Source organism: Schistocerca gregaria, chromosome 4 (assembly GCF_023897955.1).
Source record: "Schistocerca gregaria isolate iqSchGreg1 chromosome 4, iqSchGreg1.2, whole genome shotgun sequence".
NCBI classification, from domain to species: Eukaryota; Metazoa; Arthropoda; class Insecta; order Orthoptera; family Acrididae; genus Schistocerca; species Schistocerca gregaria.
Window position 1 is genome coordinate 765645627 of NC_064923.1, and position 21763 is coordinate 765667389.

Here is a 21763-nt window from a genome sequence, read left to right on the forward strand (position 1 = left end):
GCTGAGGGAATTAGATTAGGAAATGAGACACTTAAAGTAGTAAAGGAATTTTGCTATTTGTGGAGCAAAATAACTGATGATGGTCGGAGTAGAGAGGATATAAAATGTAGACTGGCAATGGTAAGGAAAGCGTTTCTGAAGAAGAGAAATTTGTTAACACCGAGTATAGATTTAAGTGTCAGGAAGTCTTTTATGAAAGTATTTGTATGGAGTTTAGCCATGTATGGAAGTGAAACATGGACGATAAATAGTTTGGACAAGAAGAGAATAGAAGCTTTTGAAATGTGGTGCTACAGAAGAATGCTGAAGATTAGATGGGTAGATCACATAACTAATGAGGAAGTATTGAATAGGATTGGGGAGAAGAGAAGTTTGTGGCACAACGTGACCAGAAGAAGGGATCGGTTGGTAGGACATGTTCTGAGGCATCAAAGGATCACCAATTTAGTATTGGATGGCAGTGTAGAGGGTAAAAACCGTAGAGGGAGACCAAGAGATGACGACACTAAGCAGATTCAGAAGGATGTGGGTTGCAGTGGGTTCTGGGAGATGAAGAAGCTTGCACAGGATAGAGTAGCATGGAGAGCTGCATCAAACCAGTCTCAGGACTGAAGACCACAACAACAACTATACAAACCAAATAACACAGAACATTAATTCAAGCATATTGTTCTGAATGCATGCACTGAACTAAAGAAATAAATTGAACCCAAAAATATTTGCACTGTTTTTAGATTTGAGTACATGAAAAGAAACACACTTTGTCACTTCCTGGAGAATTGCTGACAAACAACACATTCCAAGGACTGGAATTTCTTGTCCATTGTAGGCAGACAAAATAGAAGTAGGCTGCTGTAGTGGTGGGCTACTGATTCTGTCATGTGTGTCATTATTTATGAGGAAAATGGAAGCTCCAGTGACCAACTGCAGCTTAATTGATCTATTTTACACTTTTAGATGAACAAAAAGTTTGTGCGCCTTTCTGATTATAACAGTGAAAGAATTCTGTGATGTGGAAGTGCTTGGTTAAGCTCATGTTTGAGTGAGTGGCACAACCTGTACTTGTGTACACTTGTTGACAGTGTTGTTGTGGCTGCCATATACTAGCACTCACGGTGGCTGTCACATTTGCCTTGCCTCCCCGGTAAACATACAGTCTGAATGTGACCTCCACTGCCACATTGAAAGTAGTTAGCATGGAAAATCCTCCTGATCATACTTCTTAAAACACTGAGGACACAAGTTTCTCCAAGAATTCTGTTACACATGCTGTGTGCAATGAGACTGAAAGTTCTTACTTTTACTGTTCTTACTGTTTGTCAGAGCCCTATTCTTAATTACTTGAACACTATGCCATACTTGAGACTGAGTGTCTGGTTCACTACAAACAAAAGAAATGCATGGGGTCTCAAAATAACCTCTGTTGAGTCCTCAGTTATTTGAGATGCCTTAATAGACAGTACTGTTTTAAATCAGGGTCAGGCAGTTTCAGAATTACACCAAAGACTTGTGGGCCTAAGACATCCTGCATTACTGCATCATGTAATATTATGCTGCTATATTAATTCCACATGAACATTTAAACTTGCAATGCTTGGTGAGACCTTTGAGTGTTGCTGAGTGACTGTCTGAGCAGGTTGCCACCCAAAATAAAAATATAAATTATACACCAGCTACATGGATATGACTGGAAAAATATTCATCTAGCAATTTCACATACTAGTCATATGGGACTTTTTCAGGAACAGTTTCAACACAGAGTTTCACACAGAGGTGCTATTCCCTGGGACCAACGGTGAACAAAAAGTAATCATTGGGTTTCATACTTGTCATTTTATGGGCAGTGAAGTATGCCTCTAATTGTGCTTTGTAGTACAACCATTCTTCAGCCTGACTGGTATGGGCGAAATTATGGAGCAGCTATTGGTTTTGGTGCAGCTTGTTTCTTGAGTAGGAATATCAATAATCCAACAGTGAACAGCAGGCATTCTATCTGTGCATCTAAGACTATGCAAATTCAGTTAGAAACATCTCCTGTGACAGCTCAGACATGTTGAAATATAGTAGGATGCACACAAATGGAACTGACTAGAAGCAGTGCAATTAAATTTAGAAAAAAGACCTGTGCAACAGACAGGCAGATGCCATGGAATATGATGATTACACACAGATCATCATTGCCCTTGTTGTGACTAGACAAAACCACAATCATTTGGCCACAACTGTAGTTTCTTTGATTGCTTGGTGAGATGGCATACCAGACTACAACACATGAAATATTAGCTCACTTTATTATATAAATGAAGTTGAAGATAGAAATGGGCAATAGGTTTCTGTCTGTGGCAGTACATCTGGGATTTTTGATTGCCAGTACAATATAGGATGTAAGGAGACAAGCATACTGAAATGATGGGATTGGAGCAAGGTTTTGTTTAAGAGGAATGTTCAGTATCTATGTTGTGTAAACATATGGGTAAGGAAATATCACATGCATATTTAAAAAATCTACTGACCATATGACAGCAGATTAAAATGCATAAAAGATATGCAAATGCACAAACTTTTTTAATCAGTGGCTCCTTCTTCTGGTGGAAAGGTTAAAGGGAAAGGAAAAGGGATGAAGGAAAAGGACTAGTGAGACTCAGGAAATTGGAACAGTTTTAGAAAGTTGCTGAGAATATGACCCAGGCAAGATGGCATGGATAAAGGAGTTGCTCTTGTAACATTTTCCACGCTGTCACATAACTCAGATTCTCAGTTTCTGCTGTTTCTCTGGTACTGACGTGATTATTGTCCTTAACATGATGATGTAGCTGATCTCCTAAATCATTTTTTCTAACACCATTTGGTCTCCCACAAAGAAATGACCTTTCCTCAACAGAGCCTGTCTCCACAAGGAGATAATGTATTCTTTGAAATAGAACCAAGCTGAAATTTAAAAAATGAAAAGATAGAAACAAAGCAAACATATAACAGCAAAAAAGTGTGTGCAACTAAGAAACAAAATTGACCATATGTATATATGAATTTTTTTGCTTATATCTAAGTTGTGTACTCATTCCCCAGAGCTTTTTCCACATAGTAGCTAATAACCCACATAAGGTACATGAACAGTGTCAGATGCTAAGTGATCATTGTGAAGGACACAGAGGTGCCACATGCGTATTCGAGATATTGTTGTCAGCACCTGACAGAGCTTGAAGGAATTCTCACTGTAGGTCATAGTTTCCCCAGCTGGTCAAATTGTGCAATATCCAGATGTGACAGTGGCCTGACATTTCCAACATGGGAATGTGAGGACAGGTACACTCATCATTAAGTTTCTGATTGACCATGTCTGACCAAAACAAGGGAGAGTCATTGAATTGTGCACATAGCTCATTGTAACCCCTTCACATATTCTCCTTACTTCCAATAACATCTAATGGACTTATAGCACCATCCAGGTTAAGGAACTACTGACCCATGTGTAGACTGCATGCAACATTATTGACAAGTATGACAGCAGCCATGGGAGAGCTCCCTTTCTTACAATACTTGGTATTACTCCTGATGTCATGGTATGAGGAAGCATTAGGTATGACTTCAGGTCATGGGTGGTAACTGATGGAGCCTTGATGCCACAACAACATGCCGTGGACATCCTGCATCACAATGTATTAATCACGCAACAGCATTATGGTGCCATTTTTCAACAGGACAATGCTCGTGTATACATGGCACATGACTGTATAAACTATCTGCATGATGTTGAAATACTTCTGAGGCCAACAAGAACCCCAGCTCAAACACATGTGGGACCACCTCAGATGCCAACTCTGTCCCAGTGCCAATGTCGAGGATATCAAGAACCAGTTACAGTAGTTGTGGGCCAGTCATTGCATGAATCCAGGTCAGAGGATGTGATAACTGTGCTTGTACTGCCGAGTTCTTTGTAAATTTGACTCAATTTTGATATCACTGAAGTACCATAATTAGAAACCGGATTATATGGATTTACATGTTGCATATGCATTTGCATATTTCGCCCCTTTCCATCAGTTATTGCATATTTTAACTAAAAACTAGTGACAATGCATATTTCCGCTCTATGTTTACAGTATTTTAAAAATTTATGTGGGTGGTCTCTAGCTCAACCTTATTTTGATATCTCACATATTGACCACGACCTAGAACTGTGTGCAGTCACTAATGGAGAGGCCACTGTGGGCAAAATCATTACAGAAGAGGAACAGGAACAGGCAGACAGTCAATGCTCCTGCGCCTACACCCCTGGTTAATCCTCTCTGCTGTCATACCGAATGCATCGGCAACACAAATTAAACTATGCAAGGTTTTAGTCACACCTCCATTGTTTCAGTTTAGCTTCCTACACACATCAAAAAAAGTTTTGCATCACCTCAGTTCCGTGAGTTCCAGAACCTGTACAGAAAATTGGAATAGAGATCAACATAAACATCGTTCCCGCCCTTTTTATTGCTCATGAAAACCACACATTGCATGTTGTATCAGCATACAGCGAGACCTTCAGAGGTTGTGGTCAGGATTGGTGTACACAACAGTATCTCTAATACTCAGTAGTATGTCCTCTTGCATTGATGCATGCTTGTATTTGTCGTGGCATACTGTCCACAAGTTCATCGGGGCACTGTTGGTTCAGATTGTCCAACTCCTCAATGGCAATTTGGCGTAGATCCCTCAGAGTGGTCAGTGGGTCACATCAACCATAAACAGCCCTTTTCAATCTATCCAAGGCCTGTTCGATAGGGTTCATGTCTGGAGAACATGCTGGCCACTCTAGTTGAGCAATGTCATTATCCTGATGGAAGTCATTCACAAGATCTGTATGATGGAGGTGCGAATTGTCATCCATGAAGATGAATGCCTCATCAATATGCTGCTGATATGGTTGCGCTATCGGCTGGAGGATGGCATTCACAAATTGTACAGCCGTTACAGCACCTTCCATGACCACCAGGGGAGCACGTTGGCCCCACATAATGCTACCCCAAAACGGCATGGAACCTCCACCTTGCTGCACTCGCTGGACAGTGTGTCTAAGGCATTCAGCCTGACTGTGTTGCCTCCAAACATGTCTCCGACGATTGTATGGTTGAAAGCATACGCAACACTCATTGGTGAAGAGAACATCATGCCAATTCTGAGTGATCCATTTGGCATGTTGTTGGGCCTATCTGTACCGCGCTGCATGGTGTCATGGTTGCAAAGATGGACCTTGCCATGGACATCGGGAGTGATGTTGTGCATCATACAGCCTATTGTGCACAGTTCGAATCATAACATGACATTGTGTGACTGCCGAAAAGCATTATTCAACATGGTGATGTTGCTGTCAGTATTCCTTCAAGCCATAATCCATAGTTAGTGGTTATTCACTGCAGTAGTTGCCTTTGGGTGGCCTGAGCAAGGCATGTCATTGACAGTTCCTGTCTCTCTGTATCTCCTCCATGTCTGAACAACATGGATTTGGTTCACTCCGAGGTGCCTGGACACTTCCCTTGTTGAGAGCCCTTCCTGGCACAAAGTAGCAATGTGGATGCTATTGAACCACAGTATTGATCATCTAGGCGTTGCTGAACTACAGGCAACATGAGCTGTGTACCTCCTTCCTGGTGGAATGACTGGAACTGATCAGATGTTGAACCCCCTCCATCTAATAGGTGCTGCTCATGCATAGTTGTTTACATCGTTGGGCGGATTTGTGACATCTCCAAACAGTCAAAGGGACTGTGTCTGTGATACAATATCCACAGTCAACATCTGTCTTCATGAGTTCTGGGAACTGGGGTGACGCAAAACTTTTTCTGATGTGTGTTTTACTTGTATATACTTGAACGTGTTTACGACATTTAGTGTGTAATGTGTCGTGTGCCATGCCGCCCAAAAAAAGAAACATTGTTTCTTGGATAGCTGACCATCCTGGAATAATTACATATGATGGAACTGTTTTATATTGTCAATTTTGTGAGAAAAATGTTTCTTGCAAAAAAAAAAGTTTCAAATAAACCAGCATGCCATGACAAGTCTTCATATTGCAGGAATGCAGAAGAAAGGACCACAACAACTTCTGATGACAGCAAGTTTCAGTAGCTGGGACTTGTCCAGAGGTAACCAAAAAAGTTGGTTTAACATGGATCTATGTGAAGCATTCATTGCAAACAATATTCCTCTTCACAAACTTACAAACCCTATCCTCAGAGGCTTTCTGCACAAATATTGCTTAAATCAAAGTATACCAGATGAATGAACATTGCGTAAAAATTACTTACTGAAAATTTATGTAATTGTTCTGGGAGAAATAAACAATGAACTCAAGGACAGCATTATCTGGATTGCAGTTGACAAAACTACAGACACTTGTGGGGGTTACATTGTAAGTTTAATTGTTGTTACTTTAAAAGAAGAGCCTTCTTCTTATTTAGAAGCCTGCAAAGAATTTGAAAAAGTAAATCATTGTATGATTGCTAGATTTGTGAATGAGGGTATTACAAAAAAATTTCCAGACTCTTCTGCAGACAAAACAGTGTTTATGTTCATTTCAGATACTGCTCCCTATATATATGGTTCATGGTGTGGGTTCCTGTTGTCATGTCCTAGTTCATGAACCACAGGCAACGTATGAGTGGCCAAGTAAGTGGTCCTGACAGTTGGGATACCAGTTACTTTGTAATAAGGCTGGGCATCTCGGACATATTCCGAGTCGTGGTCACCTTTCTGCTCAGACGACAAAGACTACCAAATCCACTGGTTAGTCCCTCAACCGTTAGGGGTAAAACCCAATGGGACCCGGGGCAAGTAAGGCTAGCAACCTGCTTCCCTGGTTCTTTAAATATGATGCTGGCAACAATCAGAGAAAAATGCCTCGGACCTTTGGAGGTGATGGAGTTCCACCTCTAACTGACAAACCAGGGAATCCTAAGATACGACTCAGAAAACGAATGGTAACCAGATGGGGAGCTATTAATATCAATAGGGGGCTATTCTGGGAAGAAGGTAGAGTTGGCAGAGGCTGCAAGTAAGATGGGGTTGGACGTTTTAGCTGTTAGTGCCATTCGGGTAAGGGGTGAGAAAGAAGAGGAAGTGGGAGAATACAAGGTTTACCTGTCAGGAGTCAAAGCAGGAATAGCACAATGGGTTGTAGGACATTACATCAGGAAAGAAATGGAATTCAGCATAGTTGCAGTAAGATATGTAAACAAATGACTGATGTGGATAGATTTGACAGTGTCTAACAATAAAATTAGGATTGTGTCAGTATATTCGCATTGTGAAGGGACAGATCAAGATCAAATGGATAGTTTTTATGATGCACTCAGTGATATAGTTGTTAGAATAAAGGACAAGGATTGTGTGGATCATGAAATCCTCTTAGATAAGCTGAAGTACTATGGAATGAATGGTTCAGTACACAGATGGTTCACTTCATATTTAACTGGTAGAATGCAGAAGGTTGAAACAGTAAACCCACATAGTACACAAAGGGCAGCAGATTATTCAGACTGGGGATGTATCAAGAATGAGGTACCACAGGGTTCTATCTTGGGGCCTTTATTGTTTTTAATATATGTTAATGACTTGCCTAATTATATTCATGAAGATGCAAACTTGGTTCTCTTTGCAGATGACACAAGTATTGTAATCAAGCCTAAAAAGCAAGAATCAGCTGAGAAAAATGCAAATAATGTTTTTCAAAGAGTTATTAGGTGGTTTTCCGCAAATGGACTTTCATTGAACTTTGAAAAAATACTGTACATAAAGTTCAGTACAGGGAAAGGCATAACACCGGAAATAAATATAGAGTGTGGGGGAAAATCTTTAGCTAAAGAAGATTGTTCAAAATTTATGGGTGTCTGTATTGATCAGAATTTAAACTGGAAGACACACATTGACAATCTACTGAAACGATTGAGCTCAGCTACCTATGCTATTAGTGTCATTTCAAATTTTGGAGACAAGCACATCAGTAAGTTAGCTTACCATGCATATTTTCATTCGTTGCTTTCTTACGGAATCATCTTTTGGGGCAATTCATCACTAAGAAAGAAGGTATTTATTGCACAAAAACGTGTTATCAGAATAATGTCTGGGGCTCATCCAAGATCATCTTGTAGACAATTATTTAAAGAATTAGGGATATTGCCAGTAGCTTCACAATATATATACAGCCTAATGAAATTTGTTGTTAGTAACCCAGATCACTTCAGAATTAATAGCACAGTCCACAGCTACAATACTAGGAGACAGGGTGACCTTCACTACCATTCATTGAATTTGACATTGGCACAAAAGGGGATGAATTATACTGCCACAAAGATTTTTGGTCAATTGCCAAACAATATCAAAAGTCTGACAGACAACCAATCGGCATTCAAAAGTAAGTTAAGGGAATTCCTGAATGACAACTCCTTCTACTCCATAGATGAATTTTTAGACATAGGCCAAAGAAATACAGTAAGCATTAACAATTGTACCGTATATAAGACTAACAATGATTATTTGGGATAAATGAATCTTGTGTACTTTGACACGTTCCACATCATTATGAAAGAATCGTGTTCGTGATCCATGGAACAAGTAATATAACTAACTAACTAACTAACTAACTAACAAGGACAGTGTTCTGCTCATGGGTGATTTTAATGCCAGGATTGGAAATCGAACAGAAGGGTATGAAAAGGTTATCTGTAAATTTGGAGAGATAACAGAGGAACAGGAAACAACTCTTGGATTTCTGTGCCATTATGGGCTTAGTAATCACAAACTCATTTTTTAAATATAAGGACATTCACCGGTATACTTGGGAAGACTGAGCGAGGTGGCGCAGTGGTTAGCACACTGGACTCGCATTCAGGAGGACGACGGTTCAATCCCGCGTCCGGCCATCCTGATTTAGGTTTTCTGTGATTTCCCTAAATCGCTCCAGGCAAATGCCGGGATGGTTCCTTTGAAAGGGCACAGCCGACTTCCTTCCCCATCCTTCCGTAATCCGCTGCAACTGATGACCTCGCAGTTTGGTCTCTTCCCCCAAATACTCAACCAACCTATACTTGGGAAGGCAGGGGAACCAGATCTGTCACTGACTATATAATAGCAGATCAGGAATTCAGGAAGGCTGTGAGGGACACACGTGTGTTCAGGGGATTCTTTGATGACACTGATCACTATTTAATCTGCAGTGAAATTGGTATCATGAGGCCGAAAGTGGAGCAGGTCAGGTCCATTTCTAGGAGGATAAGAGTGGAGAAACTACAGGATAAGGAAATCAGGCACAAGTACATAACAGTGATCTCAGAAAGGTACCAGTTAGTTGAATGTAGGCAATTACAGTCATTGGAAAAGGAATGGACAAGGTACAGGGATACAGTACTATAAGTGGCTAAAGAATGTCTTGGAACAGTAGTGTGTAAAGGTAGGTTGAAGCAAACAGTTTGGTGGAATGGCACAGTGAAGGCAGCCAGTAAAAGGAAAAAGATGGCGTATCAAAAATGGCTACATACTAGAACTCAGGTAGACAGAGAAAGTTACGTTGAAGAAAGAAACAGAGCCAAGCAGATAATTGAAGCATCCAAGAAGAAGTCCTGGGAAGACTTTGGAAACAGGTTGGAGACTTTGGGTCAAGCTGCTGGAAAACCATTCTGGAGTGTAATTAGCAGTCTTCGAAATGGAGGTAAGAAGGAAATGACAAGTATTATGGACAGGTCAGAAAAACTGCTGGTGAATCCTGTGGATGCCTAGGGCAGAGGGAGGGAATATTTTGAAGAGTTGCTCAATGTAGGTGAAAAAAGGATCAGTAATGTTTCAGATTTTGATGTACAATGCTATAGGAATGATGATGGAAATAGAATCACATTTGAGGAAGTGGAGAAAATGGTCAATAGATTGCAGTGCAATAAAGCAGATGGGGTGGATGAAAATAAGTCGGAACTCATCAAATAAAGTGGAATGTCAGGTCTTAAATGGCTACACAGGATAATTGAAATGGCCTGGGGGTTGGGACAGGTTCCAACAGACTGGACAAAAGCAGTATTCACACCAATCTTTAAACATGGAAACAGAAAAGATTGTAACAACTACAGAGCTATCTCTTTAATCAGTGTTGTGGGTAAAATCTTCTCAGGTATTGTTGAAAGGAAAGTGTGAGTATAAGTTGAGGACAAATTGGATGAAAATCAGTGTGGGTTTAGGCCTCTTAGAGGTTGTCAGGACCAGATCTTTAGCTTATGGCAAATAATGGAGAAGTGTTACGAGTGGAACAGGGAATTGTATCTATGCTTTATAGATCTAGAAAAGGCATATGACTGGGTTCCTAGAAGGAAGTTATTTTCTGTTCTACGAGATTATGGAATAGGAGGCAAACTTTTACAAGCAATTAAAGGTCTTTACATAGATAGTCAGGCAGCAGTTAGAGTTGACAGTAAATTGAGTTCATGGTTAAGAGTAGTTTCAGGCGTAAGACAAGGCTGCAACCTGTCTCCACTGTTGTTCATATTATTTATGGATCATATGTTGAAAACAATAAACTGGCTGGGTGAGATTAAGATATGTGAACACAAAAGAAGCAGTCTGGCTTATGCAGATGATGTAGTTGTGATGGCAGATTCGACTGAAAGTTTGCAAAGTAATATTTCAGAGCTAGATCAGAAATGTAAGGACTATGGTATGAAGATTAACAAATGGTTCAAATGGCTCTGAGCACTATGAGACTCAACTGCTGTGGTCATTAGTCCCCTAGAACTTAGAACTACTTAAACCTAACTAACCTAAGGACATCACACACATCCATGCCCTAGGCAGGATTCGAACCTGCGACCGTAGCAGTCGCACGGTTCCGGACTGCGCGCTTACAACCACGAGACCACCGCGGCCGGCGAAGATTAACATCTCCAAAACGAAAGTAATGGCAGCGGGAAAGAGATATATACAGGTTGAGTGCTAAATAGGAGGAACAAAGTTAGAACAGGTGGACGGTTTCAAGAACTTAGGATGCACATTCTCACAGGATGGCAACATAGTGAAAGAACTGGAAGCGAGGTGTAGCAAAGCTAATGCAGTGAGCACTCAGTTATGATCCACTCTCTTCTGCAAGAAGGAAGTCAGTACCAAGACTAAGTTATCTGTGCACCGTTCAATCTTTCGACCAACTTTGTTGTATGGGAGCGAAAGCTGGGTGGATTCAGGTTACCTTATCAATAAGGTTGAGGGTACGGATATGAAAGTAGCTAGGATGATTGCAGGTACTAGTAGATGGGAACAATGGCAGGAGGGTGTCCACAATGGCAGGAGGGTGTCCACAATGAGGAAATCAAAGAAAAACTGGGAATGAACTCTATAGATGTAGGAGTCTGGGCGAACAGGCTTAGATGGTGGGATCATGTTACACACATGGGAGAAGCAAGGTTACCCAAGAGACTCATGGGTTCAGCAGTAGAGTGTAGGAGGAGTCGGGGCAGACCAAGGAGAAGATACCTGGATTTGGTTAAGAATGATTTTGATGTAATAGGCTTAGCGTCAGAAGAGGCATCAATGTTAGCACTGAATAGGGGATCATGGAGGAATTTTAAAAGGGAGACTATGTTCCAGACTGAACGCTGAAAGGCATAATCAGTCTTAAATGATGATGATGATGATGATAATGATGCTCCCTATATGACCAAAGCAGGAAAAGCCATCCGAGTATTTTATCTCAATTTGATTCATGTGACATGCTTTGCTCATGGAGTACATCGCCTTCCTGAAGAAGCACTTTCCACATTTCTGAATATAAATAAACTGATGTCATCCACAAAGAAAGTGTCCCTAAAGGTTCCTGCTCACATCAACACTACAAAGAAAAACTACCAAATGTGCCTTTACTTTCTTAACCAGTGGTAACTCATTGCAGTACGTGTATTGAAGCTGTGTTGTTTTACAGTGAACATTTCAAGGCCATTAGAGGGGTAGTAAATGACTTTGATAGTGCAGAGGCTTTGGCAATTTGTCAGTGCAAGGAAGCTTTTAATGATTCCAGTATTGAAAAAGACATTGCTGTGATTAGCACTCGTTTTTTCCATATACCTGCAAGTATTAAAAGCTTGAAACTCAAGGTTTGGTGTTGAATGAATCTATTCAGTTAATGAATAAAATTATTCTAGTGAACTCCTCATTGCTGGAGGTATTTCCAAGAAAACTTAAAGAAAAGTTTGAAAACATTTTAAACAATAACCCAGGCTTTGAACATTTGTGCCAAATTGACAGTTATGTTAATGGGACTGGTGAACTTTTTCCAAAAACAATATGTGCCGACATAGCACCCATATTCAAATACTGACCAGTTACCTCAGTTGATGCAGAACAGTCCTTTTATGATTATAAAGTTGTTTAAGTGATCGAAGACACAATCTACTACCATACATTTGGAACCATACTTGGTCATTTATGTTTACAATAACAAAAAAACTTAAAATAAATCATAAATGATGCTTTGGTCCAATAGTATTAATTAAAAGTTAATACCGTTCAAAAAAATTCATGGTTTTAAATAAAATATTATGGAGTTCGTGAGTGTACCCCTTTGCATGCATTATATCTTGAAGTTGGTCCTGTGCATATCGATTTTTTTGCTGTGACTCATTCACATCACATCCACTTGTTGCTGACAACAATAGAAAAGAAGGAACAATTCTTGAAATACAGTATGCGTCCTCATTTTGCAGATTTTTAGAAAACAATCCCAGAGAGGCCCCCCTCCTTCCTAACCTCTACCAGAAAGTATTCAGAAAATATCAGCATCCTAAATGTACCGATTTTTCACTGGGGCACTTCCTCATAATTGATATGCACAGGTTCGACTTTGAGATATAATGTACGCAATAACTACCATGTTTTTTTTATTATTTGATCTTGCATATTTTGACCATTTTCATGCATTATTTAAGCATTTTCCATGCATATTTGCATGAGTATTTTAAGGTTTTTATGGTGCATATAATCCGGTCTCTAATCATCACATTCACTCTCTGCCCTTGAGGTTTCATTTGATTTCCTGCTTCCACTCTGATTCTTAACTTTTTTTATCAGGTAGTGTACATTACATAGATATTGGTGAGGCTGAAATGACAGCTTTTATTTCAACCTAATAAGAGTCAGGAGGGGCAAGTGAAACAGTTTATTGTGACAACTAGAAAACCAATAGAGCAGATCCATGTATAGAACTTTGCACCCGTCATAAAGACTTGGAATACAATAAACCCAAACACCTCCCAGTAGTTACAGCTTATGTATCTTCATATGAGCTTTTCCATCAGTGCAAAATGAAGGGAAGTTCTAAGTTACTGTTTTAGTGTGCCTAAAACATTACACTGATTGTCAGTAATCATGCATGAATTTCAGGGTTGTGATTTTACAGTAAGAATACAGTAGTACAGAGGCATTATCCATGTTCTTCACATAAAAGACCTGTTATAGTCTTTAGGTGCACGTCAGTAATGAGACATACCATATAAAGATCCTGAAGACCATCTTGAGCGTTTACCTCAGCAGGAGGGGTTAGCTCTAAACATAGCAGTGGTGGTATTACTGAAACATGACTATGCTTGCATAGTGAGGGTGTACCAAAAAATTTGGGCTGAATATAATATAATGACACCTATAAAAAGTTCTGAAATAGCAGTTTAGTGTTTTGTTGCTGTTGGGAGAAGAATCAGTACTGCAGCTTCCCCGTTGTTCATTGTAGGGCAGCAATTAGAGGCACTGACTTGTGGTATATAGGGTCCAATACACCTTCAATTGATATTTTCTGAAAATGTTTGTAATTTTATATTTAACTGTTGTGGAATATTCTGAGATCTTCTTTTTAATTTAATCTACAGGGTGATTCAAAAAGAATAACACAACTTTAGGAATTTAAAACTCTGCAACGACAAAAGGCAGAGCTAAGCACTATCTGTCGGCGAATTAAGGGTGCTATAAAGTTTCATTTAGTTGTACATTTGTTCGCTTGAGGCGCTGTTGAATAGGCGTCAGCGTCAGTTGATGCTAAGATAGCGACCGCTCAACAGAAAGCTGTTTGTGTTATTGAGTACGGCAGAAATGAATCGACGACAGTTGTTCAGCATGCATTTCGAACGATGTATGGTGTTAAACCTGCTGATAGGTGGTGTATTAAACGTTGGTATAAACAGTTTACAGAGAATGGGTGTTTGTGCAAAGGGAAAAGTTCTGGACGGCCGAGAACGAGTGATGAAAATTTAGCACACATCCAGCAAGCATTTGTTCGCAGCCCAGGAAAATCGACTCGCAGAGCTAGCAGAGAGCTGCAAATTCCACAATCAACTGTATGGAGAGTCCTACAAAAAAGGTTAGTTATGAAACCTTATCGTCTGAAATTGGTTCAAGCACTGTCTGCAGCTGATAAGATTAAAAGAATCGATTTCTGTGATTTTATCCTTGCTCAAATGGAAACAGATGAATCTTTCATTTCAAAGATTGTGTTTAGTGATGAAGCAACTTTCCACACTAACAGCAAAGTCAACCGTCACAATGTCTGTATATGGGGCACTGAGAATCCGTAGGAAACAACTCAGTATGAACGTGACTCACCTAAGGTGAACGTTTTCTGTGCTATTTCAGCCAATAAAGTTTTTGGTCCCTTTTTCTTCAAAGGTGCTACTGTAACTGGACTACAGTATCTGGAGATGTTAGAGAATTGGCTGTTCCCTCAGCTCGAACAAGAAGCACAACAATTCATATTTCAGCAGGATGGAGCGCCACCACATTGGCACTTATCTGTCCGTAACTACCTGAACGTCAACTACCTGAGGCGATGGATCGGCCGCCAGGCAGCCCATGACAGAGCACTTCATCACTGGCCTCCAAGAAGCCCTGATCTTACCCCCTGCGATTTTTTCTTATGGGGGTATGTTAAGGATATGGTGTTTCGGCCACCTCTCCCAGCAGCCACCATTGATGATTTGAAATGAGAAATAACAGCAGCTATCCAAACTGTTACGCCTGATATGCTACAGAGAGTGTGGAACGAGTTGGAGTATCGGGTTGATATTGCTCGAGTGTCTGGAGGGGGCCATATTGAACATCTCTGAACTTGTTTTTGAGTGAAAAAAAAAACCTTTTTAAATACTCTTTGTAATGATGTATAACAGAAGGTTATATTATGTTTCTTTCATTAAATACACATTTTTAAAGTTGTGGTATTCTTTTTGAATTACCCTGTATTGCTATGATTGCAGAATATTCATGTGTTGTGCATAAATACAAGCACTCCTCTTTCAGCAAGCATTTCAGCTCCATCTGTGATTTGTGCTAAGTTAGTGTAAAAAATTGGTCTTCAAATTCTGGAAGGTCTTTGATGGAGTAACAACAATATAATGAAAAGGACAGATTGCTACTCACCATACAGAGGAGACACTGAGTTGCAGACAGGCACCATGAAAAGACTCATATACATTTTAGCTTTCAGCATTGATCTGAAGTAGAAAATACACATGCCGACACACTACCGCGGTTCTCACACAGACAACTACTATCTCTGGCCATTGATGGGAGACTTTGAGCAACTTTGCCTGATAGGAGAAGTTATCAGCTTGGTTGCGATTAAGAGAAGGGTGGGGGATAGCAAGGTAGGGGTGGGGAGAGGTAAAATGCTGCTTATTGGAGGATGTAGAGACATGGTGGGGATAGTGTAGTGCAACTAGGGGTAGTCATGAGGTTTGAGGGAGGAAGAGGGGTTTGGAGGGGAAACAGAGAAGCAGATGAGGGAAAAAAAGATTAGTGGCTGTCTTGGTCAAATAGAAAGCTGTTTAGCTTTGAGTGGGAATAGGGAAGTGCATAGGTGTGTGAAGGGTGGAGACTAACAGAGGTTGAGACCAGGGGGTTAAGGGGGCATAGTATATGTTGCAGGGAGAGTTCCCACCTGCACAATTCAGGAAAGCTAGTTTTGGTAGAAAGGATCCAGATGGCACAAGTTGTAAAGCAATCATTGCCACAAGAATGTAGTGTTGGTCAGCATGCTCAGTAGCAGGGTGGTCCAGCTATCTCTTGGCCACAGTTTGTCAGTGGACATTCATGCTGAGTCAGCTTGTTGTTTGTCATGCCCACATAGAACACTGTGCAGTGGCTGCAGCTTAGTTTAAAACAGCACATTGGCAGCATCTTAGTTTGTAGATCACATGCCTGCTTTCACCGGTACCCTGGCCATTGATGGGATAGGTGATGCCTGCGGGTAAACTGGAGTAGATGGTGATGGGAGGATTGGCCTCTTGCACCTAACTCTTACTGGGATATGAGTCTTGAGGCAAGATGTTGGGGTGGAGGGGTGGAGTAGGGATGGACGAGGATATTGTGTAGGTTTGGTGTGCTGCAGAATACCAATGTGTGAAAGGTGGGGAAGATAGTGGATGGGATATTCCTTGTTTCAGGGCACAACAAGAGGTAGTCAAAACCCTTCCAAAGAATGTGATTCATTTGCTCCATTTCTTGGTGGTTCTGAGTTATCAGTGGAGTACATTAGGAGGTGATAGGTGACTGTAGAGATAAGGCATGGGAGATCTTTTTATGTACACGTCTGGGAGGATAATTTCAGTTTGTGAAGACCTCAATGAGACTCTTGAGAGGGACTGTTTACCACTACAGATGTGATGGCAATGTGTGGCTAAATTGTGTGGAAGGAACCTGTTGGCACGGAATGGGTGGCAGCTTTTGAAGTGGAGGTATTGCTGGTGGTTGGTAGTTTTAACATAGATGGAGATACTGATGTATCCATCTTTGTGTTTCAGGTAAACACACAGGAGGAAGGTGGCTTGTTGGGCTTAGGTGGAGTGAATGGGAGAGAAGGTGTTCAGGTTCTGGAAGAATATTGATGGGGTACCCTCTCCCTCAGTCCAGATCATGAAGATATCATCAATTAATCTGAACAACAAGTTTGTTTGTGTGGTCATCCTAAAAAGGTGGTTTTATTTACAAAACAAGTATAATCTGAACAAGGTGAGGGGTTCAGGATTCTGGGTGGTTAGGAAGGATTCCTCTAGACAGCCCATGAATAGGATTGTGTCATGCTTTTGCCCATTTGGATCCCATGGATTTTTTTGTAAGTGATGCCTTCAAAGGTAAAGCAATTCCTCATGGTGATGGGAATGGGGTTGTAGGTCTGGAATCAGTTGGGTGTTGGGAAAGCTAGCATTCAATAGCAATTAAGGATATTAGTGTAGAGAGAGGTGGCATCTACAGTGATGAGCAGGTGTTGTGTGGTAAAGGAGCAAGAACAGTGGAGCTTCAGTGAAGGAAATGTTAGCTGCCTTTTAAGTAAGAGGGTAGGTGATACGCAGAAGGTGCTGGTCTAATAGCAGAGATTCTCTCAGTGGAAGCACAGTAACTGGACACTATAGGATGTTCCGAGTGACTGGATTTATGGATTTTAGGAAGTGTGTAGAAGATAGGAGTATGGGGAGTGATAGTGGTGAGGAGAGAGAGAGACTGAGGGGAGAGGTTCTGGGATGGGCCTAAGGATTTGAGGAGAGCCTGGAGAGCCTGCTGTATTTCTGCAAAGGGATCACTGTGGCAGGGATTTTATGTGGATGCATCTGACAGCTGGTGAAGTCATTTTGCAAGGCAATCCCCATGGTTCACAACCACAGCACTGGAGCCTTTGTCAGCAGGTAGCATTATAAAGTCAGGATCAATTTTTATGTGGTGGATTGTGGTTCTTTGTACAGGTGTAAGGTTAGCTAGCTTCCCTGTTAATGAATTTGGGGAACAATAGTCAGGCAAGGTTTGAGGTTAAGAAATCAGGGAATGTTAACAGGGGTGATTTGCGGGTGGTGGGGATAGATTACAGTTGGATGGAGAAGTGATCTGAGTCAGGTAGGGTTAAATAGGCTTTGGGGGTTGAGTCTGATTGGTAGGGTTGATGGTGAAAATGTGCTCTGTTGTATGGACCAGAAGAAGGAGAGAAAGTCTTTAACAAGTCCAACATATCTGAATTTGGGAGTGAGGCAGAAGGTAAGGTCTTTGGAATGGACTGGTGCTTATGTGGGACTTCGACTTTTAGAGGAAAGGTTCGTGTCTGTGTTTCAGGTCTGTTTAGGTTCTGGATTCTGTATGGTTGTGGGAAAGAGTTTGTGAGTGTATGGTAAAGGAAGTAGGTCTGTGAGGCAGAGTTTGTCAGCTATGAGGGGAGATTTTGAGGATATTTGAGATGTGGTGGATGGTGGTAGTCCTGGATTTGATTATGAAACTGTCGGGTTTAACTGAGACATAGATACATAACACACTTGATAACTCATAGTTGGATTTAGTTAAAAAATGCAAATTGCTTTAGCTGTTTTTACGTAATTATAAATGGTTCTCTCCTCATGATAACACAGCAGAATGATGCATGTTTACTGTTTTGAATGTGATCCATTTTGTCTGTTCTCACAGGATGTGTTAAATGGATACAACAGCACAATATTTGCTTATGGTCAGACTGGATGTGGAAAAAGTTTCACTATGCAAGGATCCTACGATAATTTTTCTGAACGTGGTGTCACACCACGAGCCATAGAGCATATTTTTGAAGAAATAGCTCTTGCTGAGAATACAAAATATCTTGTTCTTGTCTCTCACTTAGAGATTTATAATGATGAAATAAGAGATTTGCTTGGAAGTGGCAGAAGAAATAAGCTTGAGCTCAAAGAACATTCAGAGCATGGAGTATTTGTTCAAGGTAATAAAGGAAATACTATCAGTGTTTGACATTATACAAAGAGCATTAAAAAAGTTTTGCACAGTCATCTCTAATTTTTTTTATTTTTTATTTTTTATTTTTTTATTTTATTTATTTATTTATTTATTATTTTTTTTTTTTGCAGGAGGAGAATAAAATCTTTTGTGAACATACTTGGAACACTTAGCTGTAAGTTGGTGTATAAAAGTATTTTCTTTCATTTAGAGGTGGGCCATAATGGAGTGTGAAGTGGATGTCAGGTTACAACAATGGTCAGTGATGGAGTTCCTCTTCAAGACCGATGATGACTCTGCCACAATAATTCATAGGAAGTTGTTCCCTGTTTATGGGGAGGACACAGTGGATTGCAGCAGTATCCAGCGGTGGTTGCAGAGGTTTAAAGAAGGTGATTTCTCTCCACTGGACAATCCATGATGTGGCAGACCATCGACGGCAGTAAGTGAGGTGAATAGGGAGACCATTGATCAAATATTCTAAAATGACAGATGTGTGACGACATGACAGCTTGCTGAAATGGCTCATTTGTCATTGGGTAGTGTGGTATCACTGGTACAGTCACTAGGGTACAGAAAAATCTGTGCACGTTGGGTGCCTGGATTATTGACAAGAGAAATGAAAATGATGCGGAAGAATGAGTGCAAGGGTCTCACGAAGCCCTTTACTGAAGATTGGAAACAGTGTTTTGATGGTGTCATTACCCAGGATGAAACATGGTTGTTTTTGTCCGAACCTGAGAGCAAAACCCAATCAATGGAGTGGCGTCATCTGGGTTCCCCTCGGAAGAAAAAAACCAAGGCTTTCACGAACACCAGGCTGAAAGGTGATGGTCTCCTCTTTCTGGGAAAAGGTGATGGTCTCCTCCTTTTGGGATCAGTGTGGTGTAATTTTCATTGACTTTTTGGAACCTGGCTCCACAGTTAACCAGGACCATTACTGTTTCTAATTGGACAAACTGCGACGTGCCATCAAGGCCCGCAGACCACAGCTTCAGGGTCAGCTCATCAGACTACACCATGACAATGCCAAACCCCATACAACCCTTATGACGCAGGAGAAAATCAAGAAAATGGGTAGGAAAATTGTTCCTCATCCTCCCTGCAGTCCGTACTTAGCTCTGTATGATTTGTACCTCTTTGGTCGTCTGAAGGCCCACCTGCACAGTAAAACATTTGATATTGAGAAAACCTTATTTCTTGTGTCAAGTGATGGTGTAAAAGTGCATTTACATCATGGAAAGAACGTTGGGTCAGATGTGTCACAGGTTTTGGAGGCTACATTGGGTAGGCTAAATGTATAGCTAAATGTTCCAAGTATATTCACAAAAAATTTCGTTCTCTTCCTGCAAAAAATAAAAAAAATTAGAGATGACTGTTCAGAATTGCATCAGTTCAAAATTAAAATAAAGAATATTTCTTTTCTTGAGCATATTGATATTAGATAACAGCCAATGCATTTGTTGTAATTTGTACCAGTTTCTTTCTCTTACCATCACTACACACCTTTCTCATGTTGCAACTGTACATTGAAACCAGTGTATAGCAGCTTATGACATTGTGTCTGCTTGATTGTTTCATTATTCATGTCTTTCAAGTATATGAATAGTCATTTTGTGGTTAATATCTCTTCATTACCATTTCTGCTAGAGTGTCAACTTACTCAGTTCTATAAGGCTTGTTGAGAAAGTAAGTGTCCTGTGACCATAACAGGCTGTGTTTCTTTGTTCTTGAGGGTTGGAAACACTGTGTGGTAGAGGGGAATTCCTTGACCTGAGTAAGTGTCACTGTCCAGTTGTGTGAAAGATGTTGATAAGAGATCCCTCCAAGTGCAACCCATCTGTTGTGATCCGCTTCCTATTCATGGTACGAATAACAGGTACTGGAATTTTTTCATGAATCAAATAGTTTACAGCGAAGGTGTTAAGAACAGAACAAATTTGTTTAAGTAGTGTAGGGAGTTTGGTGGAGTCAAAACAAATATTCATAACGAACAGAGGAGTGGAAGGCCTTCCATTTTGACTGAAGAGTTGGTGCAAAAAATCGAGTAAACTGTTGGTGAAGATCGCCATGATTGACAGTGGATGAAATTTCTGTTATGTTTCTGGAACTCTCCAGAATTCTCTTATATGAAACACTCACAGAAACACTAGGATAATGCAAACTGTGTGCAAGATTGTGCACAAAACAGCTGACTCAGCAGCACAAGAAAAATTGAGTCAGTAGTGTCTGCGTGTTTCTTGAGCTATTTGAGTTGGAAGATGAGAATTTTCTGAGCTCTGTTGTGACTGGAGATGAAACTTGTGTGGCTCATTACATGCCTGAGAGAAAAAGAGTGTCATCACACCAATTCCCCATCTGCCAAAAAATTAAAATCCACAATTTTGGGCAAAAAAATCATGGCCTCAGTGTTTTGGGGCCAAAACAGCTTTGTTTTGGCCAAATTTCTGTCTCATGGGGAGACCCACAACACGTGATGATGTTGTGAGACCCTCAAAAATCTCAAAAGGAATATTCAGAACAAAGGAGGAGAATGCTGGCAAGAGGAGTGTGCTTGTTGCATGACATTGTCCGTCCTCACACAGCACTAGCCACCATGGTACTATTGGATTCCCTGCCCCCCCCCCCCCCCCTCACGCATATTCCCTTCACTTGACACATTCAAATCATCATCTTTGCAGCTTCCTGAAGGCATACATGAGTGGAATTAAACTATCAGCTGATGAGCAGGTGGAGAAATAGGTTCTGAAGTGAGGGGGGGGGGGGGGGGGGGGGGAGAAATTGATGGGAGAGCTCTTTCAGAAGGGCCTAAAGAAGCTTGTGCCAAAGCTCACCACATGCATTGAACTGGATGGTGATTATGTGAACAAATGGTCAACAAGTGTATGAACAATTTCCTGCAGTTTTTTTCAAAGACACTTTTCTTAAAAAAGATATAAAAACAAGCACACATACTTTTGAACATACTTTGTAACACAGTTGTTTCTAGGGAATGTGTGTAACAAGTAAAAATCAGATTTCAGTATAGAAT

General features: G+C 40.6%; 1 protein-coding gene across 5 annotated transcripts in view; it reads left to right on the plus strand.

Moving 5' to 3' along the window:
• Positions 1–21763, plus strand: part of LOC126365817 (osmotic avoidance abnormal protein 3-like) — a 333344-nt gene that overhangs the window by 40037 nt on the left and 271544 nt on the right. For all 5 annotated transcript variants that reach the window (XM_050008409.1, XM_050008410.1, XM_050008411.1 and 2 more), the window contains one exon: positions 18433–18718. In XM_050008409.1, the coding sequence (XP_049864366.1) occupies positions 18433–18718 (286 nt within the window). The remainder of the gene's footprint in view (positions 1–18432; positions 18719–21763) is intronic.